We start from the raw sequence: 24266 nt of genomic DNA, 5'->3' as shown, positions 1-24266 counted from the left end.
ATGAATGAATGGAAACCCAAAATCTCTGTAAATGTTTATGAAAATTAATAAAATATAATTATAGAAAAAAAAAGATAGACCAGCACCGCCCCACCACCACCCCATCTCGGTGCTCCCCATCATCCATATTACTAAGATTTAATATTCTGCAGGGAGCTCTGGTGGTCTAGTGGGTAAGGATTTGCATTGCCAATTCAAAAGCAGGTACTAGCTGCTCCATGACAGAAAGATGAACAATCTTTTCCTGTGTGATTTGCAGCCTCTGAAAACCCACTGGATGGTCAGCTCTGAGCCAGCTCTGACTCAATAGCACATAACAATGACAACTTAGTACTCTACAGCTGATCTTGAAATCTATCAGTGACTTTCCAGTTTTAGAAGTGGTGACTGATTTCCCACTTGAGCACCTCTCTGGTGACTCAGGACTGCCAATCTGTCTGCAAGCTGGTGGTGGTTGGGATGGGGGTAGTTTGCAGAAGCACAAGGAGATAACCTGATACTTTCTTCTGCTCCACAGGTTCCCAAAGATGTATGTGCAGGACAAGAGAACCATCCTACTTTTGGTGAGAAGTGACGATGCCTTTGGGATAAGCCTAGCATCATCTGCTTCCTCGGGCAGAATTCCCTTCTCTCCCAGAAAGACTCCCACAGGAGGTGTTGGTGCGCCGAGTTACTCTATGAGTTGTAAAAACAGTCCTGGGTCCTACCCGTCAAGCCTCATGAGAGATGATGGTGGTGGCCTTGGCTGTGTTCCTGGTGGTCCAATCTGAGCAAGATGTTTTCAACACTCCTGAGGCTGCTTTTTGTTTGACCAGCAGAAATACATGCTGTGATCTCTGATCAGAACAGGAAACCTCAATTTTGTCTTTCCGGCTCCTCAACAATTTATAATTAGCTCAGGGAGTCACATCCTCAATACCATGTTTACTAGTTCAGGCTCCTTCCTACCGTCCCAGACTCCATCTGGATCAATCAGATGAAGGTAGGAGCTCCAGGAAGCCCTGCTGGGGAAGATCCCAGAAAGGCCACCTTTGTGAATACATTCTGGGGACGTTCTTGGTCCTTCTGGGGTCAGCAGCTCAGAGCCACACACTAATAATTCTAGCCACATAAGGCTGCATATTGGAACCACACAGAGAGCTTGAAAAATCACTCCCCAGGCTGCAGACCCAACCAAATCCATCAGAAGCTCTGGGATGGGTCCAGGCATTGAATATCTGAATAAACATCATAGGTATTCCTAAGTGTAGCTAAGCACGTGAAGCACTGCTGCTCTAGACTACTGGTATACCTAACCATTATCTCACCAGTACATGTTGTTGATGAAGGAAGACAAGAGATACATGGATGCTTTGGAGCAATCATCTCGTACAACTAGAAAATCAAACCTGAGTCAAGTCCAGCCACTGGTAACTCCCATGAGGAATGCCACATTAATATGACAGGTGTCATGGGGCGCCTTCTGGATGTCGTGGATCCTGGGCTCTACAAGTGTCAGGGGCTTCAGGTCTCAAATCGCTTTTTCAGAATACCCTGGAGGGCCTCTGAGTTTTTTTGTTCTGTGGGCCTGAAGAAGGCAGCGCAGCACTTTGATTTTCTAGTGAATACTCAGGAGGTGATGTGAGCATGAGGTCTGCATTTTGAGGACCACTCTCAGGTCAAGCTGCTGTCCTACATCTCCACTAGCTGAGCCATGTCAAAAGCAAAATGAGAGCTAGGGACCCGGTGACAATGATAGGACAGGGAGGACCCAGCTCTTGCCTCAGTGTCCTCCAATACCCACACTGGCCTCCCTGACAGATGGTGATGGAACTCAGCCCAGCTCAAACTAGAGGTGGCTCCTCCAGCTAATTCAACTGGGAATGGCCTCCGAGTGGTCTCCCTGGCCCCTATTAGGGATGGCAAGAATTGCATTGAACTCCATGACATTTAGTCTTCAGCCCAGCTCACATCCTCAGCATTGCCCAGAGCTGGTCAGCTGGGTCCACTGGGGGTTTCCACACCAGGGTAGTGAGAGAAGCTGGCCCTGCTTTGGTTCTTGTGTATAGTCATGGAGTCCTAAGAGGACTGGCACCTGTAAAGGGACACTGTCCACTCCCAAGTGGCCTCCTAGTTATGAATCACACAAAAGTCACAGTCCTGTGCAGTGATCACACCTACCCTCTGCCACGGGCATCTTGATGAAGATCGATTGTAAAAGTGCAGGGTTGCTGGAAGGCTTAATTACAGCAGAGGTAACACTCGCACCTGAGTCTTTGAAGCTCTTTGCAGCCACTCATTAGCCGGTGTCACATACCATTAGCCTCCCTTGCTCCCATCAAACAGATGAGTCACGAGGGACACCTTTTCGCCTGCTGAGGAAAGCCCAGGCCCTGAGGGAGCAAGCAGGGACCTACACTGTCCACCTCCTTAGGAGCTGGCACCTTGGCCTCCAGGGGTAAACATTTCCCAAACACTCACAAATGAGGAGGCCCTCCTGGCTGCTTTTGCTGGCATGCCTGAATTTAACCCCCCACCTTTCCTGGAGAGGTTGTTGCCAGTACACCTGCCTTCGGCTGCACCCTGCACACTCCAGGAAGTCTCCCCAATGACAGAACAAGAGTATAGTGGGGTTAGTGGGCCCCTAACTTGTGAGGAAGGTATCACCCTAGAGACCCCACTCTTCAATTTTTCCTTCCCTGGGGGAAATACAGAAGAGCAGAGGCCTGGGCTAGCCTTAGACATAGCCAAGGGCAGTGACTCAATGGGGCTTGGCCTTGAGAAGGTCGTCAACACCCAGAGTCCACAGCAGGAGATCAGTGTTTGTATACGAATTTTGTATGTTATTGTGGTTATATGCCATCAAGTCTTTTACAACTCACAGCAACCCTATGCATGATAGCTCTGAATCCTGCTCTATTCTGGACCAATTCTCTGTCTCTGACACACCCATTACTCAGGTTACTATGTCAATCCATTTCATCTAGGGTCTTCCTTTTCTGTTCTGTCCCTTCACCTTTCCAAGAATGATGTCCTTCAAGGACTGGCCCATCCTGACAATAAGCCCAAAGTGTATGAGATGGAGCCTCAAAATCATTGCTTCCAAGGAACATCTTGGCTTTGCCTTCTCCAGGACAGCCCTGTTAGTTCTCTTGGCAGTCCATGATATATTCAATACTCTTCTCCAGCCCCACAACTCAAAGGCATCAATTCTTCTTCTGTCCTCTTTGGCCATTGTCCATCTCTCTGATGCAAAACAGGTAATTGCAAAGACCGTGGCCTGCATCAGGCTCATCTTAGTTCTAGACTGACATTGTTGCCCTTCAACACTAAGGAGAGGTCCCTGCTAGCAGATTTTCCTAATGCTATTCATCTTTTGATTTCGTAACTTCTGGTGCCATGATTGTTTATTGTGGAACCAAGCAAGCTGAAATTAACAATCTCAATTTCTTCTCCATCCACCATGATGCTACCAATTGTCCCAGTGGTGAGACTCTTCATTTTCTTGATGTTGAGCTTCAATCCATATTGCAGACTACAGTCCTTGACCCTCTTCAGCAAATGCTTCAGGTCCTCCTCAGTTTCAAGCAAGCAACATTATGTCATCTGCAGAATGTAAGTTGTTGATGAGTCTACCTCCAATCCTGGTGCCATCTCATAAAGTCCAGCCTTCCAAATTATCTGTTCCACAAATAGATTGAAAAGGTATGGAGTCAGGATACATCCCTGATGCATTCTTTTCCTGATTTTGAAACATTCAGTGTTTCCTTGCTCTGTTCTGATGACTACCTCCTGGTCCAAGTATAGGTTTTGCATGGGCTCAATCAGGTGTTCTGGGATCCCCATTCTTCTCAGAGTCAGCCACAGTTTGCTGTGATCCACACAGTCAAATGCTTTTGCATAGTCAGTGAAACACAGACATTCCTCTGGTACTCTCTGTTTTCAGCCAAAATCTGACATTTGCAATGATTTTCCTAGTGCACACCTTCTTCTAAATCTGGCTTGTATTTCTGGTAGTTTTCTGTCAATATGTTGTCGCAATAGGTTTTGGGTGATCTTCAGCAGTATGTGTGGTATTAGTGATATAATTTGATAATTTCCACACTCTGTTGGATCACCTTTCTTTGGAATGGGAATAAATATGGATCTCCTCCAGTCAGGAGGCCAGGTGATTGTCCTCCAGATTTATTTCTTTCTTCTCCCCCTCCAGATTTCTTGGCACAGCCTGATGAACACATGCAGGGCAGCATCTGTTTATTGAAATATGTAAATTTGTATGTCATCAATTCCTGGGCCTTGTTTTTTGCCAACTCCTTCAGAGCAGCTTGACCTTTCTCTTTAATCACCGTTGCCTCTTGCTCATATGTTGTTTCATAAAAATCTTCTGTGTCAGCCATCTCGTTTTGGTACAGTGATTCTGCGTATTTCTTCCATGTTCTTTTGATGCTTCCTGGGTCATTCAATATTCTGATTTCAGCATCCCTAAGTATTGTAACTCAAGGCTTGAGTTTGTTCTTTAGTTTCTTTAGTTTAAGAAATGCCAAGTGAGTTTGTCCCTTTTGATTTTCGGACTTTAGCTTCTTGCACATTTGCTTATAACACTTCACTTTGTCTTCCCAAGCAGCCCTTTGACATCTGTTCAGCTTCTTAACTTCTTTTTTCAATAAGATTATTTTATTTTAAAGTTTCACATGCAAGCAAAATTCTGCTGAAGATTATAAAAAATGACTTGAACAACACATCAACAGAGAAGAATGTTCTCTGAATCTAACTCTGAGAAGAATGAGAATTCTAGAACACTTGATTGTGCTTATGTGAAACATACTTGGACCAGGAGGCAGTCATCAGAACAGTGCAAAGAAATAATGCATGGTTCAAAATTGGGAAGGGTGTGCATCAAGGATGTGTTCTATCTCCATATCTTCTCAATCTATATGCAGAGCAGATTATCCGGGAGGCTGGGCTCTATGAGGAGAAATGTGGCATCAGGATTGGAGGTAGACTCATCAACAATCTGCTTTATGCAGATGACACAACTTTGATTGCTGAAACTGAGGAGGGCTTGAAACGCTTGCTGTGGAAGGTCAGGGACTGCAGCCTTCTATATGGATTGAAGCTCAACATCAAGAAAACAAAGGTTCTCACCACTGGGCCAATTGGCAGCATCATGAGGATGATGATGAGATTGAGATTGTTGACAGCTTCAGTTTGCTTGGCTCTGCAATCAACAATCTTTGTACCAGCAGCCAGGAAATTAAAACACAAATTGCACTGGGAAAGTCTGCTGTCAGAGACCTCTCCAAGGTAACTGAGAAGCAATGATGCCAGTCTGGAGACTAAGGTGTGCCTGATACAAGTCATGGTCTGCAATTACTTGCTATGCATCAGAGCACTGGACAAAGACTAGGGATGACAGAAGCAGAGTTGATGTCTTTGAGCTTTGGTCCTGGAGAAGAGTATTGAATATTCTATGGACTGCTAAAAGAACAAACAAGTTCATCCTGGAGAGGGTGAAGCCTGCCTCCTCCTTGGAGACAAGGATTCTGAATCTCCTGACATACTTTGGACATGTTGCAAGGCGGGATCAGTCTTTGGAGAGCAACGCCATGCTTAGGAGGGTGGAAGAACAGCGAAGGAGAGGAAGACCCTTGATGAGTGGACAGATTCAGTCACTGGGGTAATGGGCATATGTGCGTCGGAGACAATAAGATTGGCAAGGGATAGAGCAGGGTTTAGGGCTGTTGTACATAGGATTTCTATGAGTCACAAGTGACTCAATGGCACATAACAACAACAACAACAAGATTTTTAGATTTTCATTCATTCATTACTGCATGTTTTACCCCCTCTCCCTCCCTTCATCCCCCTAGTTCACTTTAAAAAAAAAATCATTCATTGTTGCACCATTACCTCTTTCCCCCACCTCTCCCCAGTCCTCTTTGTAATGTACCTCTTATTCCGCACTGTTATTTTACGTATAATGCCTAATCATAGATTCCTTTTAAGCAATTCTTTCCTTCTTGATTTCTTCCCCTTGTTTTGGCTTCTCGGCACTCTAGTACAATATTTAGAATCTCTTTTGACATCCATCTCAGTTTTCCTCCTTTGTCTTTGCATTCTTCATGGATAATATTCTTGATACCCTCCTTGTAGTTCATCTGGCCTTTAGTCAGTCAGGCCTCAAACCTGTTTCCAAGATGTTTTTTTTTTAAATTCAGATGGGATAAAATAAGATAAAATTCAAGATAAAATTTTGGTTCATGTAGATTTAATTTTCTTCAGTTTCAGTGTGAATTGCATATGAGCAGTTAATGTTCTGTTCCACAATCAGCACCTGGTCTAGTTTTCACAGCTGGTATTGAGTTTCTCCAATGATTCTTTCCACAAATGTAATCAGTTTGATTTCTGTGCAGACCATCGGGTGATATAAGCCAAAATAAAGTTTTTAAAAAGGCATAGAAAATGTCAAGTACAGTGAGTGAAAATTGTAATTATAGTTAGCATGTGCTAAAGCAAAGTGCTCTGTGGGCAAAACACTGTGCAAAGTTCTGTATGTAAATAGAATCTCCTAGATAAAGAAATAAAAACTCAGAGAATCCTCAGCTGCCTTCATAAAAAAGCACCTCTCCTCCCATACCGTGCAGAACCTAAGGATTAATTGATTATGACCCTGGCTTTGTGCAGCTGGAGAGCGGTGTGGACACACACCTGGACAGCGACTTCTTCCTCAGCCACCGGCCCTCAGCCTGTTCCAGCACCTATGTCAACCTGCGCGAGGTCTCCGGCTGGGCCTGGCTGCCCCCGGGAGAGTACTTGGTGATGCCCTTTACCTTAGAGCCCTTCCAGGACGGCGAGTTCTGCTTGCGGGTGTTCTCAAAGAAGAAGGCTGTGGCCCTGTGAGTGTCCCTGGCCCTCTGCTGTGAGGATGTTGTCTGAGAGCCTGGGGCTGGCTGAGGGCGTCGCCCATCTAAAGCTGCCCACTGAGACTGCTCTCAGGAGACAACAGCCCAGGCCCCTAAGATTCCTTACCAGGTGTGACCTCCTGTCCACCCATTATTGCTTATAGAACACTGCCCACCCTCATGGTTAGAGGGTCTTTCACCCAGAAGGGAGCTTGTGTGGTCCTGAGGAGAAGATCTAAATGGTAATACAACTTGTCTCTTCTTTGCCACACATACACCGACCCACACGTATGCCTATGTGTAGCGTATGCATGTACATATACAAGGACCCACACACATGAACATTTGCTTGCTAGCTCGATCCAACAGGGATTTATATAGCTGGGTTTCCAGACAGTGTGTGCTGGGCAGGGAAAGAATGGCAACTGCGGCAAGCTAGGGAGAAAATTACCAAGAGTGATCCTCCAGAGTGAACGTTCTGGAATCCATGGAGGAAATGAAATGAGCAGGTCTAGTTTCCGATGAGTCTCTGAGTGGGGCAAATGGTTAGCACACTTGGCTGCTAATTGAAAAGTTGGGAGTTGAAGAATTGATGCCTTTGTGCTGTGGTGTTGAAGAAGAGCGCTGACTATAACATGGACTGCCAAAAGAACAAACAGATAAGTTCTGGAGTGAGTGAAGCCAGAGTGCTCCTTGGAGGCAAGTATGGGGAGGCTTCGTCTTTCATACTTCTGACATGTAACCAGGCAAGGCTATTCACTGGAGAGGGACATCATGCTTGGAAAAATAGAGAAGCAAAGGAGAGGAAGACCTCCAATGAGATGGATTGACATGGTGACTTTAGCAATGGTCTAGAGTGTGTCAGAGATGATGAGGGTGGCACAGGACAGCAGGGCAGGGTTCAGGTTGACTGTTCATGGGGTGGCTATGAGTCACACTCTACTTGATGGAACCTAACAACAACAACAACAGAGGTACCTTGGAAGAAAGACATGACAATGTCATGAAAACTCAGCTGCTGAAAATCCTGTAGGGCCTACGTAGGTAGGGTCAACACGAGTTAGCATCAAGTTGGCGACTGTTGGAAACTTGGGGTGAAGGTTGAGGAGGTAAAGGTAGGGATACAGGTTGACAGTTTATGCCTTTTGGTGCTAGGTGTTGTTGAGTACCATTGAGTTGGAACTGACTCACAGCAGACCCTCCAGCAGGTTTTAAAGGCAGATCACATGGGAGGAGACTACTCCTCTTTCTCCTATGGAACAGTAGGTGGGTTTCAATTGCAGGCCTTTGAGTTGCCAGTACAAAACTCCTTACCACTATGTCACCAGAACTACTGAAAAATCTCAAATGGCAAGTCCTTGGAAGGGTGAACATTTATTTCCCCAAAGAACATTTAATTAGTTCATTTTTATTTTGTGTTTCAGGGAGACTGGAGATGTCGTAGCAGGTGAGCCACAAGAGGTATGTGATCTTTGAGGCCACCGTGTTCATGTTGTTAACCAGCAGACATTTCAGATTCTTGTTGATCCGTAAGGGCTCTTGATATATTAAAGATAGTAACTTTTATTTGCCAGGTCACAGCATTTTCTCAGTCCTGACTTTATCCAGAGGTGGTGAGATCAAAGCAGCACTGTGTCCTGAGCTTTGTAATGCATCACACTCCCTGAGGAGTCCTGGCTGCCCCACTGGACCACAGGACACATAATGTGTGCAGTGTGGAAAAAGGCAGAGGGAGATAAAGATCCAGTTCTTTGCCCTTAAATACACTGCCCATCTTGAAGGAGACAAATTCAGGAAGCCTATGAAAAAGTTGAAGGAAAATTACGATAGAAATGAAGTCTAAACATAGGTGGTTTGAATGTGTGTGGTCCTGAGGGGTGGGGGTAGGAGGGCGGGAGTGTGGCCTAGTCGGAAAATGCTGCGTGAAAGGGGAGGGTTGAGACAAGCCCTTGGAGAGGGACGTGGGCACAGGTCCTCTGCCTCACTTGCCTTTTTCTCTCCACCTCACTTTGCAGACCTTTCTTTGCCCATTGTGGCTTAGAGAACTGATCCCAGGAGGCCTCCGCTGTGCCTATGCTGGGGGCACTGGGCCCAGGAGTGTGGCAGGGCTATCCTTGTGGGGCCAGCTTCTGCTTCTCCATGGTGTTCACCTAAACAGATGGAGCTGTTCCTGGCAGGAGCCACAGGCCGCTGAGTCTCTTTGGCTGAAGTGGGGGAAATATATTCTATTAGGCGTGTCAAATTTGTTAGCTCACGTTTCTGCAGGTGCACGAAAATGATCAAACCGAGACCCATCTATCTTGTTGGTTTCTGCTGTGGTCTTGCTAGGTAGAGAGTGCATGCTCCCATCGTCTGTCCTTCAGTCCTGTTAGAGCTCGCCCTGGCAGATTTGGCAGCGCCCTGGGATTTGGTGCTCCATTGGTACATGGGGGTGGGGTGGGCTGGTGGTCCTTGCACAGTGAGTCGGCTGTGGTAAGGGGACACCTGAGCCCTTTCTGTGCTGTTAGCTCTTGGACTGAGTTCCTTAGCAGCCCCCAAAGCCCCCTAGGTGTGGATGTCAGTTGAGCTCCCCACTGCCCAGGAGGATGTACGTCTTTTACTCTTAAGTTCCAGGTGTGTGAAAAAGGCCAGTTTGCCTGTGAGGACATCAATATGAATTCTAGGCTACAACTCTAAGGAGAAAAATTATCTCACCATTTCACGGTGTTGTGTTCTTTCACCCCCTTGGTTTCCACTCTCTCAATTTAAAATGGAGGTGAGGTCCCTTCGCGTCAGACTGATGGGAGTTCAATGGCAGTCATTATTGGGGTTCCCTGTCTCTGTTTCCTGTGGTGAGAGTTGGATGGCAGCCATTATTGGGGCTCCCTGTCTCTGCCTGTTTCCTAGGATATAAAACAGTGAGGTGACAAGAAGACCTTCTGGTCTTGGGTCTGCCCTAGTCTCAGTTTCTGCCCAGCTCACAGGTCCTGTCACGTTGGCTGGCAATGGGGCATCTGTTCTAGGCCTGGGGCCTGGAATTGTTGGTGAACTGAGAGCCCCTCAGCCCAGAACCCTGTCTTCCTTCCAGGGTCCTGAGGCACAGTCATGTGACCCTGCAATACTACACGTTGCCCTGCCATTATTTAAGATCCAGTGGATTTCCATCTCTTCCTGATCTCAGCGTCTTCTGAAGCATACATGCACACACACTCAGACACCTCACATAATGTCTTTAGGGGACTTGAAGCAGAAAGAGCCAGGGCCTCCAAGCACTTCTGTTTTCCTTCCTTCAGAAACATTCCAGCCATGGCCAATCAGACATCTGAAAGTCTTAACTACCTGCTTGGAATTGAGAAGGGGGAAAAATACAGAGTGGGCTGGCACATTCTTGAACCTTTGTTGTGTTCACTTTGAGTAGGCTTGTAAAGATGCCAGCAGCATCTGATAGAATAACAATACAGTAATGTCTTAATTTTGCCATACCACCTTACTGTTTACAAAGCATTTCACATATGTTTCCCCAGAACAATAGACAACTCCACTGAAAGAAATGTCTTGAGAAGAGGAACTTCTCTTGTTCTCTACTGCATTTCAGGCACAGATCACACAGTTCCCATGGTGGGCCACGTGTTGAGAATAAGTTTTTGTTCTGTACTGAATGATTAAATGAACAAACTGTGAAGTATATAGTAAACATCTTTCTGGAACTGCATCTTCCTTGTTTCCCAGGATCCAAAAATTATGTTGTCTCCTATGGCACCCCTCTCGTTGTGGAGTATAGTATATACACCAGAATTTGTTGAGTGCATATTTTGGACATGTTGCTTGCTGGGAGAGTCTAGTCCTTGGAAAGGGACAAAATGGAAAATGGAGGGCCAGCCAAGACTCCTAACAAGACGGTTGACACAGTGACTGCAGCAAAATAGGCTCAAGTGTCACAGATGATGAGGATGGCACAGGATAGGATAGGGTGTAGATCTGTTGTTCACAGGGTCGCTGTGATACTCCACTCAACAGTACCTAACAATTGTTTCTGACTTCCTGAGGCTCTATGTGACGAGTATGTGACACTATTATCTCACAGAAGCAGACTGGCAAGTCTTTCTTTTCTGCCTTTCCCAGCAGTCTGTGGAGTCCTCAGAGTTCAGGGGTGGTGGGATCATGTCCCCACATTCCTGAGAGGAGGCTCTACTGTGTCTGCCCACCCCCAGCTGTAGACTATGGAGAGACAGGACAGCACATGAGCCTCCTGATGTTGTCCACGTGTCCCACTCAGCACGGCTCTTGATGTGCTTGCTGTAGGTATTAATAAATGAGTCAAGTTGAGATCTTAGTCTTTCAACCTCCTTTATGATCCTCTTCCTAACTTTCCCATTGCCTGCGTTTCAGCCACATCCCAGTGAGATGGAGCAAGAAGATGGTCAGTTCAAGAGCCTGTTTGAGAGACTAGCAGGGCAGGTGCGTGGCGGGTACACACTGCTCCCTGGATGAGGGGTGGGGGTTGGGGGTGTCAGGCAATGTCGGTCCTTCTCATCTGTGTCTGTGAAGGAGAGGAAGGAGCCAGGGCCCTGTGTCCATGACTCCATCCTGGCTGTAGCCTTGGGCTTTTCGGCACAACTGAGCCCTAATCCATTCTGGGCCCTTCTTGCCTCGTTGACTGCTGAGAGGTCAGGAAAGCTGAGTGTGCAGGTCTTGCCACAGGCCTTTCTGCATGTAAATTGGTCCTGTTGGCTCAGGCCTCTGAGTAAATACCTAGGGCAGCAAACACCTCGCAGATCAGTGCCTTCAAAGTGGGCAGACCACTGTGTGAACAATTAGGTGGCATGAAGGGCTGAAGCCCAACTTCCCCCCCCCCCCCCCGGAGAGACCCGTGGCGCTTGCCACATTGCATCCAAGCTTGTCTGGAAACCCTAGCAAGACCAGGGCATTGCTCCAGCCAGGGAGAGCCAGGCCGGCTCTGCCATTTGTAGCAATAATGTCACATATGAAAAGATGAGATTATATTCCCTCCGACTGCACAGTAGTTAGAAAGTACTCAACTGCTAAAGGTCAGCGGTTCAAACCCAGCCTCCCCTTTCCAGGAGAAATGCGAGTAGTCTGCGACTGTGAAGATTTACAGCCCCAGAATCCCCAAGGGGCAGTGCTAGTGTGTCCCGGCACATCACATTGAGGTGGAATTGACTCAGTGGCACTGGATTTGATTTGGGCACAAATGTGGAGTTAGTGGCTATAAAACTCACAGCTGCCTTAACTCTAAAATAGCTGTAGCACAGTTTTGAAGATTTAAGGGTTGTCTGCATAGGGTGGGTGGTATGTACATGCTGCCGCTACTCTTGTTGAGCTCCCTAAGACAGAACTGGCCCACAGCTGACCCTCCAGTAAGTTTTCAGAGACAGAACATTGTACCAGTGGAGACTGCTCACCTTTCTCCCACAGAGCAGCTGGTGGATTTGAACTGTGTGCCTTTGGGCTGGCCACTAGGCCACCAGAGCACCCACATAAGTGCTTGTTCCCCTTATCACCACTTGCCACATCTTGTTCTCTGTTTAAACAAGTGCCCTGCAGGGATTCAGGCCCTGGTGGGGCCCAAGCCATCACCACACACCACCAGCCCAGGTTTATCGGGTTGCAGAGGAAAGGGACATTGGACACTGAGGCCTTAGTGTCTGACTATAGACAAGGCACTATGCTGATATGCTGTCCTGGAATGGTTGTCAAAACTTCATGTGACTTACCCTTCTTCCTAGGATTCTGAGATCAGTGCCAGCAATCTCAAGGAGATTCTGAACAGGGTCTTTCTTCAATGTAAGTCCCCCCTGGAAGCCTTTCCAAAAGTCCCTGTGGACTTGAGAGGTGCTGGGGTCAGGGTGAAGGAACCTCACCATAGGGAAGAGCCCTTGGCTTAGAGGGGGCCTCTTCTATCCAGTAGGAGCATATATTGGAGGCGGAGGTCTGGGGAGGGATGACAGGCCCAGGTACCAGAATCAAAGACTGTATATGAACGAGCCCCATACTGTTGAACAAACCTGCTGCTGGGTCCTGGGAGGAGAAAGCAGAGCTCAGACAATGTAGGAGATTTGTTCTTTTCATAGAAGGAATAACTTTAATACTGTGGAAAAGGATCTCATTTTGCTGTGCTTTTTTGAAGAATGGAGTGTGGACAGCTCTGTCTGGTTGGTTCTGACTCTGCCCTTGGTTATGCTGCTACTGAAGGTTTTCTGTTGTTTAGGTTTTTGGCTTTGTTTTGTTTTTCGTTTGTTGGGTTGTTTTTTTTTTTACTTTAGGATGATCACATTTATTCTTTCTTTTATTTTTTATAAAAATTTATTTTTATTTATACATTGTTGTATATTTCCCCCTCTCTCAAGTTCAATGATTTATCCATTGCAAATACCTTTTTAAAAAAAATTTTATACTAGTTTACTTACAAAGTTCATATATATTGTTTTTCACACTGGATCTTTCCTCTTTCATTTACCCACTTCTCCCTCTGTCCATCAAATTGTGCCACCCTATGACTGTAATGAAGCCCCCCTGTCCCCACCTATCCTCACTCCTCTGTTCCCCCTCCCCTCCTTGGACCCTCATACTCGTTCTACAATAATGGTCTTATACAGTGTTTGTCTTTCCAGTCCCTCCCAAATTAGGTAGTAATTTACAAAATCATTGCTCCTACATGTTGCATAGTATTTCATTGTGTTAATACACCATAATTTCTCAGTCTATTCCATTGTGGTTTGATATCTGGGCTGTTTCCATGTTCTTGCCATGGTGAATAATGCTGCAATGAACATGGGTGTACAAGTCTCTATTTGTGCCTCAGTGCTCATTTTCTCAGGGTATATTTCAAGCAGTGCAATAGCTGGGTCATAGGGAATGTCTATGTTCAGCTTTCTGAGGAAATGCCAAACTGCCTTCCAGAGACGTTGTACCATTTTACATTCCCACCAACAATGTATAAGAGTTCCTATCTTGCCATGTCCTCTCCAAAATTTATTAATTGCTGCCTTCATAGCCTTTGCCACTGCTACTGGAGTGAGGTGGTATCTCACTGTGGTTTTGATTTGCATCTCTCTTGTTACCAGTGATTTTGGGCATTTCTTCTTGTGTTTGTTGGCCACCTGAATGTCCTCCTCTTGACAAAAGAAATTTTCCTCATGGAAAAGTCTTTCCACGTCTCTTGGCAATTTTGTACTTGGAATACCAGTGTTTTTCTTTTGGAGACCCAGGAGTATTCATTCTTAACTTTTATGAGACTCTTGTCTGAGATGATCTTGTCAAATGTTTTTTCCTAGTCAGTAGGTTTTCTTTTCACCTTTTTGGAAAAAGTTTTTATGAGTACAGAGATTTAATCTTTAGAAGGTCCCATTCATCAATTTTTACCCTCTGAAGATTTTTATTCAGACTTGCCCAGTCATGAGGCTGCCAGGGAGCTAGCTACACGGCACCCAGGAGGGCAGGCTTGATTTTCCCGCTCTGAGGCCCAACTGCACTAACACTACCTTATAGCTGGCTTACCTTCTGGTCCAGGGTGAGCCCCACAGTGGGGTATGGTGTGAGAATGCAGGAAACAGGTCTCAGTGGGCCTCCAACTGGAAACCCTCTTCCTAGGGCTCAGGACAGGTACTAGCTCAGGACCGTCCTGCCCACCCTTTTCTCCTGCTCCTGCCTTTCAGGACTGCCCTTCCCACCCTCTGCTCCTTCCTGCCTTTTGCCAGATAAGGAACTGCGAGGGTTGCAGGGAATGGAGGAGAGGGCTGCAGGGTTCTTGTCCCCAGGTGTGAGGAGAGTGAAGGTGGAGGTTGAGGGTGGTCAGAGCTCCAGGGAGATGCTGGGCCATTATGCAAGTACTGATAAATACCTGCCACTTAGGATGCTGTCTCTCTGTGGCAACTGGCACATGGGTATGATGTCTAAGAAGCAGGACTGCTGATAGTGAACAGGTTTTAGTGGAACTTCTAAACTAAGACAGACTAAGAAGAAAGCACTGATGATCTACTCCCCAAATCTGTTGTTAGGTGCCACCAAGTATGACTCATAGTGACCCTATGAACAACAGATCTGAATCTTGTCCTATCCTGTGCCATCCTCATCATCTGAGACAACTTGAACCCATTGCTGCAGTCACCATGTCAGTCCATTTGATTGAGGGTCTTCCTATCTTGTTGACCCTCTGCCTTTCCAAGCATGATGTCCCTTTCCAATAAATAGCCTCTCCTAATAACATACCACAACTTATGTGAGATGAAACTTCTCCATCCTTGCTTCCCAGGAACACCATGTCTGAACTTTTTCTGATGTATCTGTTTGTTCTTACTTGGATCAACAAGAAATACCCTTGGTACTAGCCATCAGGCAATCAGGAGATGATGTATTGCACTGGGCAAGTCCACTGTCAGGGACCCATCCAATTTACTAAGGAGCAATGATGTCAGTTTGAAGACTAAGGTGCCCACAATTCAGGTCATGGTCTTTTCAGTCACTTGCTATGCGTCTAAGAGCTGGACAGTGAATAAAGATGACAAAGGAAGAATGGATTCCTTTGAGTTGTGGTATTGGAGAAGTATATTGAATATGCCATAAACTGCCCAAAGCCAAGCAGCTATGTCTTGGAAAAAATACCAGAGTGCTCCTTGGATCAGATGGATCACAAGAGAACATTGTCAGCTATAGTGCTGCAAAATAATCCCTAGGCTAGATGACACCTAAATCACATAGTGGCCATGACTATGGATTGGAGCATGGCTGCAGGACTGGGCAGTGCTTCATTCTGTTCTCCATGGGGTCTGCATGCAATGGCAACTAACAACATGGTGTGAATAGAATCACAAGCTGTGGCACCAGAAGCGTGCATTTAAATTGTGTCTCTGCCCTTTATTGATGGTATGAGGTTTATTGAATCTGTGTTCCAGTTTTCTTATCAATAAAATAGGATGTTGTTGTGATGTACTGTCAGGTCAGAACCAACCCATAGCTGACCCTCCAGCAAGTTTTTAGAGGAAGTTAATTGCATGGGAGGAGAATGTCCATCCTTCTCCTGCAGCAAAGCAAGTGGATTCAAATGGCATGCCTTTAGGATTGCAGAACAGCTTCTTACCACTAGGCCACCAGAGCTCCATAAATATAGTTACTTCTTTTATCCTGGGGGTTACTTGCAAGAGTAGATATGCAGTGCTCATAATAATTCTTAGCTAATAAAAATCTAGCTTTTTCATTAAGAATTTATCATATACTAAATACTGTGCTAAAAATTATATCTTTATTATCTTATTTAACCCCAAACTTGCCTCTGGGACAACTATTACTATTCCCACTTGCTGGAGGAGGAAACTAAAGGTCACAGAAATTAATTTGCCAAAATCCCACTAGAAGCAGAGCCAAGTGTCCAACATTGCCCCAGTGCACTAGGCCTAACTATCCTGCCCTACCTCTGGGTGAGTGCGGGCTCAGGGTGTCTGCCGATTGACCCACCACCGGGTCATACCCTGGTGTGAGCCCAGTTGGCTTAGTCCCCTGCGGGGATATCTGATGCTCTCCTTCTGTGGAGATGATGTGTCTTGATCCTAATTCCCATTTCTTTGTCTATTTAAATCTTTAGGGACAGACATAAAGTTTGATGGATTTGATATCAACACCTGCAGGAACATGATCAGCCTGCTGGATGTATCCTTTCAATGAACTTTGCTCCCCTTTTAAAGGATTCCTTAACATTTTTCAATGAGAGGAAAGAGAAGGGAAGAAGCATTTCCTGAGCATATGTGAGAGAGCATGCAGAAAGCTTTGAAGTAATTATGTGTGTGCACACACACACACACACACACACACACACATACTGCACTCTTTTGTCTTGTGTTGTCGTCTATGGGAAGTTGGTTACCTTTCTCTAGAGGTTTGAATTCTTTGTTCTTCATTCTGTGCCCAGTCAATCAGCAGACGCCCCGAGCCCATACTCACCCAGAGGTAGGGCAGAATAGTTAGGCCTAGTGCACTGGGGTCACTTTCAACTTGGGTAGCTTGCTAAGGCCTTAGGCACTATGCAGGTTTGAGAGAAGAAGATATCTTTAATTGTGCAGAATATTGGCTCCTCAGTGTTGATCTTTAACACATCTAGAATAACGAGACGGGCACCTTGGGACTGGTGGAGTTTAAAATGCTCTGGTTGAAGATTCGGAAGTATCTGGTAACTCCTCTCTGTTGGGCATCTTCTGGGCTCCAATTCTATTCCATCCTATTTTTAGGTCCCCACTTCTTACTGACAAATTATTTGGCCAGATCCTTGTTCTTATGTTATTATTTTGTGCTGTTGAGTAGACTACAGCTCATAGTGACTCTACGAACATGGCTCTGAACCTGTCTTATCCTGTACCATCATCATCTCCAACAGACTTGAGCTCATTGTTACAGTCACTATGTCAATCAAGCTTGTTGATGGTCTTCTTCTCGTCTCCTTTCCAAGCATTATGATTTTTCCAAGGACTGATCCCTCCTTGAGACATGCTCAATGTATGTGAGATGAAGTGTCACCATCCTTGCCTCAAAGGAGCATCCTGGTTCCACTTTCTCTAGGATAGACATATTCTCTTTGCAGTGTGGGGGATATTCAACACTCTCTCCAACACCACAACTCAATCCTATTGTTCAGAATAGACTAAAAGGCAGTGAGGAAGATGCCCCTGCCTCTCCTTGCATTGGAAGACTGCCCATTCCAAGGGCAGGATGAGCAACACCTACCAGCCATCTGCCCACATTCTTGTCTTTGCTCTGACTGCTTTGTAAGACAACTCAATGGAGGCTCTCCTTGATGGTGTCCTTGGGTTTCCAAGAGAGCCATGTGGTGAGGGGAGGTAGTTCTGGTGGACACCTAGATGTCTCTTTCCTACCTGGAATTTCTCCTCTGCTTAAGGAGATTTATCAGGAAACTGATGAAAACCACTGCGGGACCATTGATGCCCATGAGATGAGGACTGCTCTTAAGAAGGCAGGTGAGAAAAACAAAAACAAAACAAGAAGGCAGGTGAAGACGCACCCTCCAGACCAAGCCTTGGGAGCCATATGGACACACTTTAAATAGTTCTTGTTGTGATGATGGCCGTAGTGTCCACTGCTGTTGCAGCAGTTGAAGCATTTGGCTGTTAACCACAAGGCCAGTGGTTTGAATCAATCAGCATCTCTGCAGGAGATAGATTTATGTCCTAGGAAGCCCTGGTGGCAGTTCCACTCTGTTCTGTGGGGTCATTGTGAATTGAAATCAACTTCTGGGCAGGAGTTTCAGTGATTATCAGTGATAGTTAACCTGCATGGAGGCCAACGTGACATAGATAGTTTGCTAAATGTGTTACAAAGGGAAAAGCCAGGTTGCCAGACTCAGTGTAACAGAACTCTTTTGACTGTTCTAAGAGTCCTCTTGTTATCAAAAAAGGTGGTAGCAATTAGAGGTGGGGTTATGGACTGACCAGCAAAGTGGTCCATCACTATTTCTGCTTCTTCTCTGCTGGAACTTCCATGACCCAGTGTTAAAGTCACTGCCATCAAGTTGACTCCAGCTCATAATGACTGTCTACAAATTTCTGAGGCTGACAATCCTAATGTGAGGAGAAGACTACCCATCTTTCTCCATGGAGCTGCCTGTGGGTTCAAGCTGCTTGGGCCACACTGCCTTCTGATAGCGTGCACGCTGTGGACTGTGTGCTACCACCACGCCTCAGTGCTACACTCACAACTCAGACCCGCTGCTGACCCTAAGACTCAGGTCTGACCCTCCTGAGACCATATGTCAAAAGGAAGGAGATTGTCCACCTTCTGTTGTGGAGCTGCTGATGGATTCTGATCACTAGAGGGAGCTGCCACTCTGACTTAGCAACACCTCTGCCAGGAAGCCCCCAGAGTTCCTGTTGTTACCCTCACTCCTCACTGGTGAGTCAGAACCACCTCAGGGCTGACTCTCCGGCGGGCTTCTGAGGGGAAGAGGCAACGGTCTCCCTTTCTTTCTGGGAGAAGTTAGTGGATCCAGACCTCCAGAAAAGTACAGCCTTTGGGTTACAGACAACTCCGCACGGATGAGGTCTCTTGTACTTGTTACAGAGTCCTTGGGTGGCAAAGAAGACTAAGCACTCACTAACTGCAAGGTTGGAAGTTCAAGTAACCCAGAGGTGGCTTGAGATAAAGGCCCAGTGATCTATGTCCAAAAGGTCAAAGCCTCCAACCCAGTGGGCACAGCTCAGTTCCAAGTGAGCTCTGTGAGTCAGAAGTGATGCCAGCTGCAGCTAGTTTTGGTACTTGTTACATCATAAGGCAGATCAGTTGTGAGGCTCATTAAGACTGACCCTGGCAGTCCAGGATCAGCCAGGGAACAGGCTGATCTTATTGATGTTATCGCTGTTGTTACATATCATTGAGTCAGAACTGACCTGTAGCTGACCCTCCAGCAGGTTTTCAGAGGCACTTAATCACATAAGAGTTGATTGTCCATCTTTCTCCTGCAGAGCAGTTGATAGATTCGAACCACCTCTCTTGAGTTGGCAGTGCAGTTCCTTACCACTATGCCACCAGAGGTGAGAGACCGACTGGATGACCAGATACCTTCTGGAGCGCCCTAGATGAGGCAGATCAGGACTTGCATTTCTGTCAGGGATGTTGTGGAGTGACACCCTTGCCTCTCTTCCTGACCTGGTCCCTCTGCCTGCAGGCTTCACCCTCAGCAGCCAGGTGCAGCAGACCATTGCCATGTGGTACGTGAACAGCAAGCTCAGCATCAACTTTGACAGCTTTATCGCTTGTATGATCTGCCTGGAGGTGCTCTTCAGTGAGTCTTCCCCTCCCCACTCCTCCATGACCCCTTTCTTGCTGATGCAGGGGATGCTCAAGGGGCGATTGAGGAGGCCCAGTGTTAAACCATGGCCTTTTGGTATCCAGGGGTCAAAGACAAGTCAAGGCCTGGGCCATCCTGGGACACTGGGCAGGGGACACTGATGGGGCCGATTAAGTCTGGGCTGGTCAGACCTAGGTGGGAGGTGAAGAGAGACTTGAACAGCTACCATCCAGTCCAGTCGCTGTGCACTTGGTTTGTGCAGACACTGGGGTGGGTGAAGGAGCCTGTTCTTGTCCTTGAACCACTTTCAGCTTCTCTTCACGTTTGTGCCTCTAGAGGACATATAGTGACAACAAATGCAGCTTCCTGGGGGGGGGGTAGCGGAGGGAGGATGGTGGCTGAGGGGGGTCCTTTGGAAGAAAATGGGTGGTGTTCTCCTGCCACCTTTGGTTAAGGGATCTTATCAAGGGTGGGACACTCTGATGCTCTAAGGTGGGGAGTCTAAAGGGAAACAGTTCGGCTTTTAGAGAGAAGCCAAGGGACAAGCTTACATATCAAAGGACACTCCCAGCCCAGTTTCCTCTACTTGCTAGCCCACTGCCCTAGAGAATGACACATTTCTGACACAGAGCATCTCGGGTGGAGATGGTGATAATGGGGTATCTATTCATTTGGATAGGGGGCATCTCTGCTGAAAAAACTTTTCCCTGCGCCTGGGTCTGGATTGAGCATTTTGAGGCCCATGGGCCTAGGTGGGAGCTGCAGATGATCAGACTGTTGTGGAGGCAGAGTGAGAGTGTGGTGCAGAGCACGGGAGAGGGTACCAGGCAGGACTGGTGGGCAGAGAGCCTTGTGACTGTTCCAAAGTCTGGGAAAATCGCCATCTAACTTCTTCGGTATTTTAGAGAAATTCAAGCATCTAGACAAGGATCAGAATGGCGCCATTCAGCTTTCCTTGGCTGAGGTAAGTGACCTGGGGCTGATGATCCTTGGAATTCTTGGACTGTCTGATCTGGGTGGTATTTATCCCTACTGACCTGTCTTAGTTTTATGGATTAAATATTCTGTGCAAGAACTGTGGGGAAGAATGTCCTTCAAGCATTATGGTCCAGTGTTAGGGAGTTGTTCCAATCTACCAGCTGCTTCATGGGAGAAAGGATGGACAATATCTTCCAGAGTTATTTACAACCTCTGAAACATGGAAAGTAGACACAATTTAAAAAGGCTGACTTCTAGGGTCATGTTGGTTTTTTTTTTTTTTTTTTAAGATTGGCCCATGGAAGGACATTAGAGACAAAATATTAGCTTGTAATAAGGTAAAGATGTATAAAATAAGTTATTGGCTTTCACTGGGTACAAAGCCATTCAAGGTTGTTTATAGGAGAAGGCTGTGTCCCTAAAAAGAGAAGCCAGAGAGGAAGGCTACAGGTGCGGAAAAGTTCTGGGGAAGGAGAGAAAGTACAGACACTTGATGGGCACTCAAAGCTTGGAAGTAAAAGACCAGTTATTCCTGGTCCTGACAAGTTGCCTGAATCTGATTTTATTCCTCTCTGAAATGCAAGGCTACTCTCCCCTTTCTAGAAGTGTATCTGTGAATTTCTACAGACACCCAGACAATGGTGTTGAATGTAAAATTTAACACATGCATATGTATGTGCATACCCCCCCCCACACACCCTTATGTATGCTTTTAAGAATCAGACATATTTCCTATAGTAATATCTATGTGTATGTAGGCATATTTTCTCTATATGTAGAAAAAAAGTTGATTTAGACTCATAGTAACTGCCATGGGATTTTTTAAGGTTGTAGGTTGTTATAGGAGGACACAACCCATTTCTCTCTTGTGGAGTGGCTGGTAGATTTGAACTGTTGGACTTTTGGTTAAAAACACAACACAGCACAGTGTAGCACTGTTGTTATTTGATTTTTAAAATTTCCTATTGGGTAGGGAGCCTCAGTGGCCTAGTGGCAAGAAGCTGCACTGCAATTGAGTAGTCTGCTCCCACATGATTAACTGCCTCTGAAGACCCACTGAAGGGTCAGCTATGGGTCGATTCCAACTCTACAGTACACAACTTTGCTTACAAAGTATATATACATTGTGTTGCATACAATTGTTCCCATTATGTTTTATAAAATTAACCACCCTTGAACAATGCCCACCATTACGGTGTCTTTCCAGATTCCCTCCTGATCTGTTGTTATTGTGTGCTGTTGGGTTGGATCAGAACTGACTCATAGGTGACCCTCAAGTGGGTTTTCACAGAATGTCCATCTTTCTTCTGTGGAGTAGCTGGTGGTTTTGAACTGTAGCCTTTGGATTGGCAGCTCAGCTCCTTATCACTGCCTTCCAGTGTACCACGGGGACTCTGCTGTGAACTTCAGGAGGTTATGTGCTGCTGGGGAGTGTTCAGCCCTTACCCAGCTGCCTTTCTTTCAGTGGCTGGTCTGATGCAGTTTATTGAACGTCGGTGCCTCTCTTTGCTCCTGTTCTCCCCTGCTGTCTGATTTTGTGGACCATGTACCCAGGAGTGGCATGAATTGGTTAGGCATCTTTTCTTGCTATTACTGGTCTGGTGGTCCTCATGGGTCTCAACAGAGCAACCTGAAGAAAGCCGCCTCTTCTCTGCAGAACGAGCTCCCTGAGCTGACCCCAGGCCTGCGGGGAAAGGGAATCAATAAAAGTTGTCCACCCAAATGGTTCTGCATTTCTCTGGTGATGTGCAGTCTGGAAACAGCCTGGGCCATTTCATACTTGAAGAAAGAAGATGTTTTTGGGAAATGACAGACCCTGAGCTGCTGACAGTTATAAATGTAGGTTAATTTCTGGGAAATAAACCTGAATAAAACGGAACTGCCTCCCTGGGTCCACCCAGTGTGCCAGGTACAGTGTCACCCTGGGCTGTGGGGGGCAGGACTCACTCCTCCCACAAGATAGATGTGTTGCTCGATGGCACGAGTTGGCATCTTCAGTGTCAGGTAAATTCTTGCTAAGGGAATTCTTACTTGACAAAAAGCTGGAAGGGAAATACAATTCACATTAGTTTGGTTTACACTGAACACAGGAATCTTTGTTGTTAAGAAAATAGACAGCACTGCCTTACATCAAAATGGGTAAATAGGAATTGAACTGATGCTTAGATGCAGCCAGTGCAAATATAGAGGAGGCTGAGCTGGGGGAGGGGACATGCACACATGTACACAAATGCATACAGACACACATACACACATACGCATACATGGCCATAGAAATACACCCATACACATACACATATGCACATATATACACATACATCCAGACACACACCCATACATGTACACATCCACATATATGCACACAGACACACTCACACAATCCATGTAAGCACACACATGTTGTTGTGTTGTTATGTGCCATCGAGTCGCTTGCGACTCATAGCGACCCTATGTACAACAGCCCTAAACCCTGCTCTGTCCTGTGCCAATCTCACTGCCTCTGAAACACCTACCCCAATAACCCCAGTCACTGAATCAATCTATCTCATAGATGGTCTTGCCCTCTTGTGCCGTCCCTCCAACCTCCCAAGCATGATGCCCCTCTCCAAGGACCTGTCCCTCCTTACAACATGACCAAAGTATGTCAGACGAAGCCCCAGAATCCTTGCCTCCAAGGAGCAGCCTGGTTTAAACCTCTCCAGGATGAATCTGTTTTCTTGGCAATCCATGGTACATTCAATACTCTTCTCCAGCACCACAGCTCAAAGGCATCAATTCTTCTATCCTTCCTAGTCATTGTCCAACTCTCTGATGCATAACAAGTGATTGCAAAGACCATGGCCTGTATCAGATGCACCTTAGTCTTCAGAGTGACACCATTGCTCTGCAGTACTTTGGAGACATCCCTAACAGCAGACTTTCCCATAGCAATAGTTTTTTTTTTTTTTTTAAATTTCCTGGCTACTGGTGCCAAGAGTGTTGACCATGGAGCCAAGCAGACTAAAGCTCCTAACAATCTCAGTCTCTTCACCATCCATCCTGATGCTGCCAATTGGCTCAGTGGTGAGAATCTTTGTCTTCTTGACATTGAGCCTCAATTCATATTGGAGGCTGCAGTCCTTGACCCTCTGCAGCAAGTGCTTCAGGTCCTCCTCAGTTTCAGCGAGCAGGGTTGTGTCATCTGCATAACGCAGATTGTTAATAGATCTTCCACCAATCCTGCCACCACACTTCTCCTCATAGATCCCAGCCTCTCAGATAATCTGTTCTGCATACAGGTTGAAAAGGTATGGAGATAGAACACATCCCTGGTGTACATCTTTCCCAGTTTTGAACCATGCAGTGTTTCCCTGCTCTGTTCTGATGACTGACTCTTGGTCCAAGTATCAGTTTCGCATTAGCACGATCGCACGATCAAGTGTTCTGGGATTCCCATTCTTCTCCGAGTCAGCCACAGTTTGTTATGATCCACACAGTCAAACGCCTTTGCATAATCCATGAAACACAGAGTGCACACATACATATACCTAAATACAAACATTCAAACACATATACACACTCACTCACACACACACACACACACACACACACACACACACACACACACACACACACACACA

General features: G+C 46.2%; 1 protein-coding gene across 1 annotated transcript in view; it reads left to right on the top strand.

Annotated features, from left to right (window-relative positions):
• The window catches only part of CAPN8 (calpain 8), a 118991-nt gene that overhangs the window by 93127 nt on the left and 1598 nt on the right, over positions 1-24266 (top strand). The window contains exons 11-20 of the mRNA XM_006898058.1: positions 518-529; positions 6664-6875; positions 8306-8342; positions 11250-11318; positions 12608-12665; positions 16459-16523; positions 16972-17040; positions 17764-17842; positions 19546-19662; positions 20574-20632. Coding sequence (XP_006898120.1) covers positions 518-529; positions 6664-6875; positions 8306-8342; positions 11250-11318; positions 12608-12665; positions 16459-16523; positions 16972-17040; positions 17764-17842; positions 19546-19662; positions 20574-20632 — 777 coding nt within the window. The remainder of the gene's footprint in view (positions 1-517; positions 530-6663; positions 6876-8305; positions 8343-11249; positions 11319-12607; positions 12666-16458; positions 16524-16971; positions 17041-17763; positions 17843-19545; positions 19663-20573; positions 20633-24266) is intronic.

The sequence above is a fragment of the Elephantulus edwardii genome, unplaced genomic scaffold (genome assembly GCF_000299155.1).
Source record: "Elephantulus edwardii isolate Elephantulus edwardi_28Jun2011 unplaced genomic scaffold, EleEdw1.0 scaffold00218, whole genome shotgun sequence".
NCBI lineage: Eukaryota > Metazoa > Chordata > Mammalia > Macroscelidea > Macroscelididae > Elephantulus > Elephantulus edwardii.
This window is presented reverse-complemented; position numbering and strand designations above follow the sequence as displayed.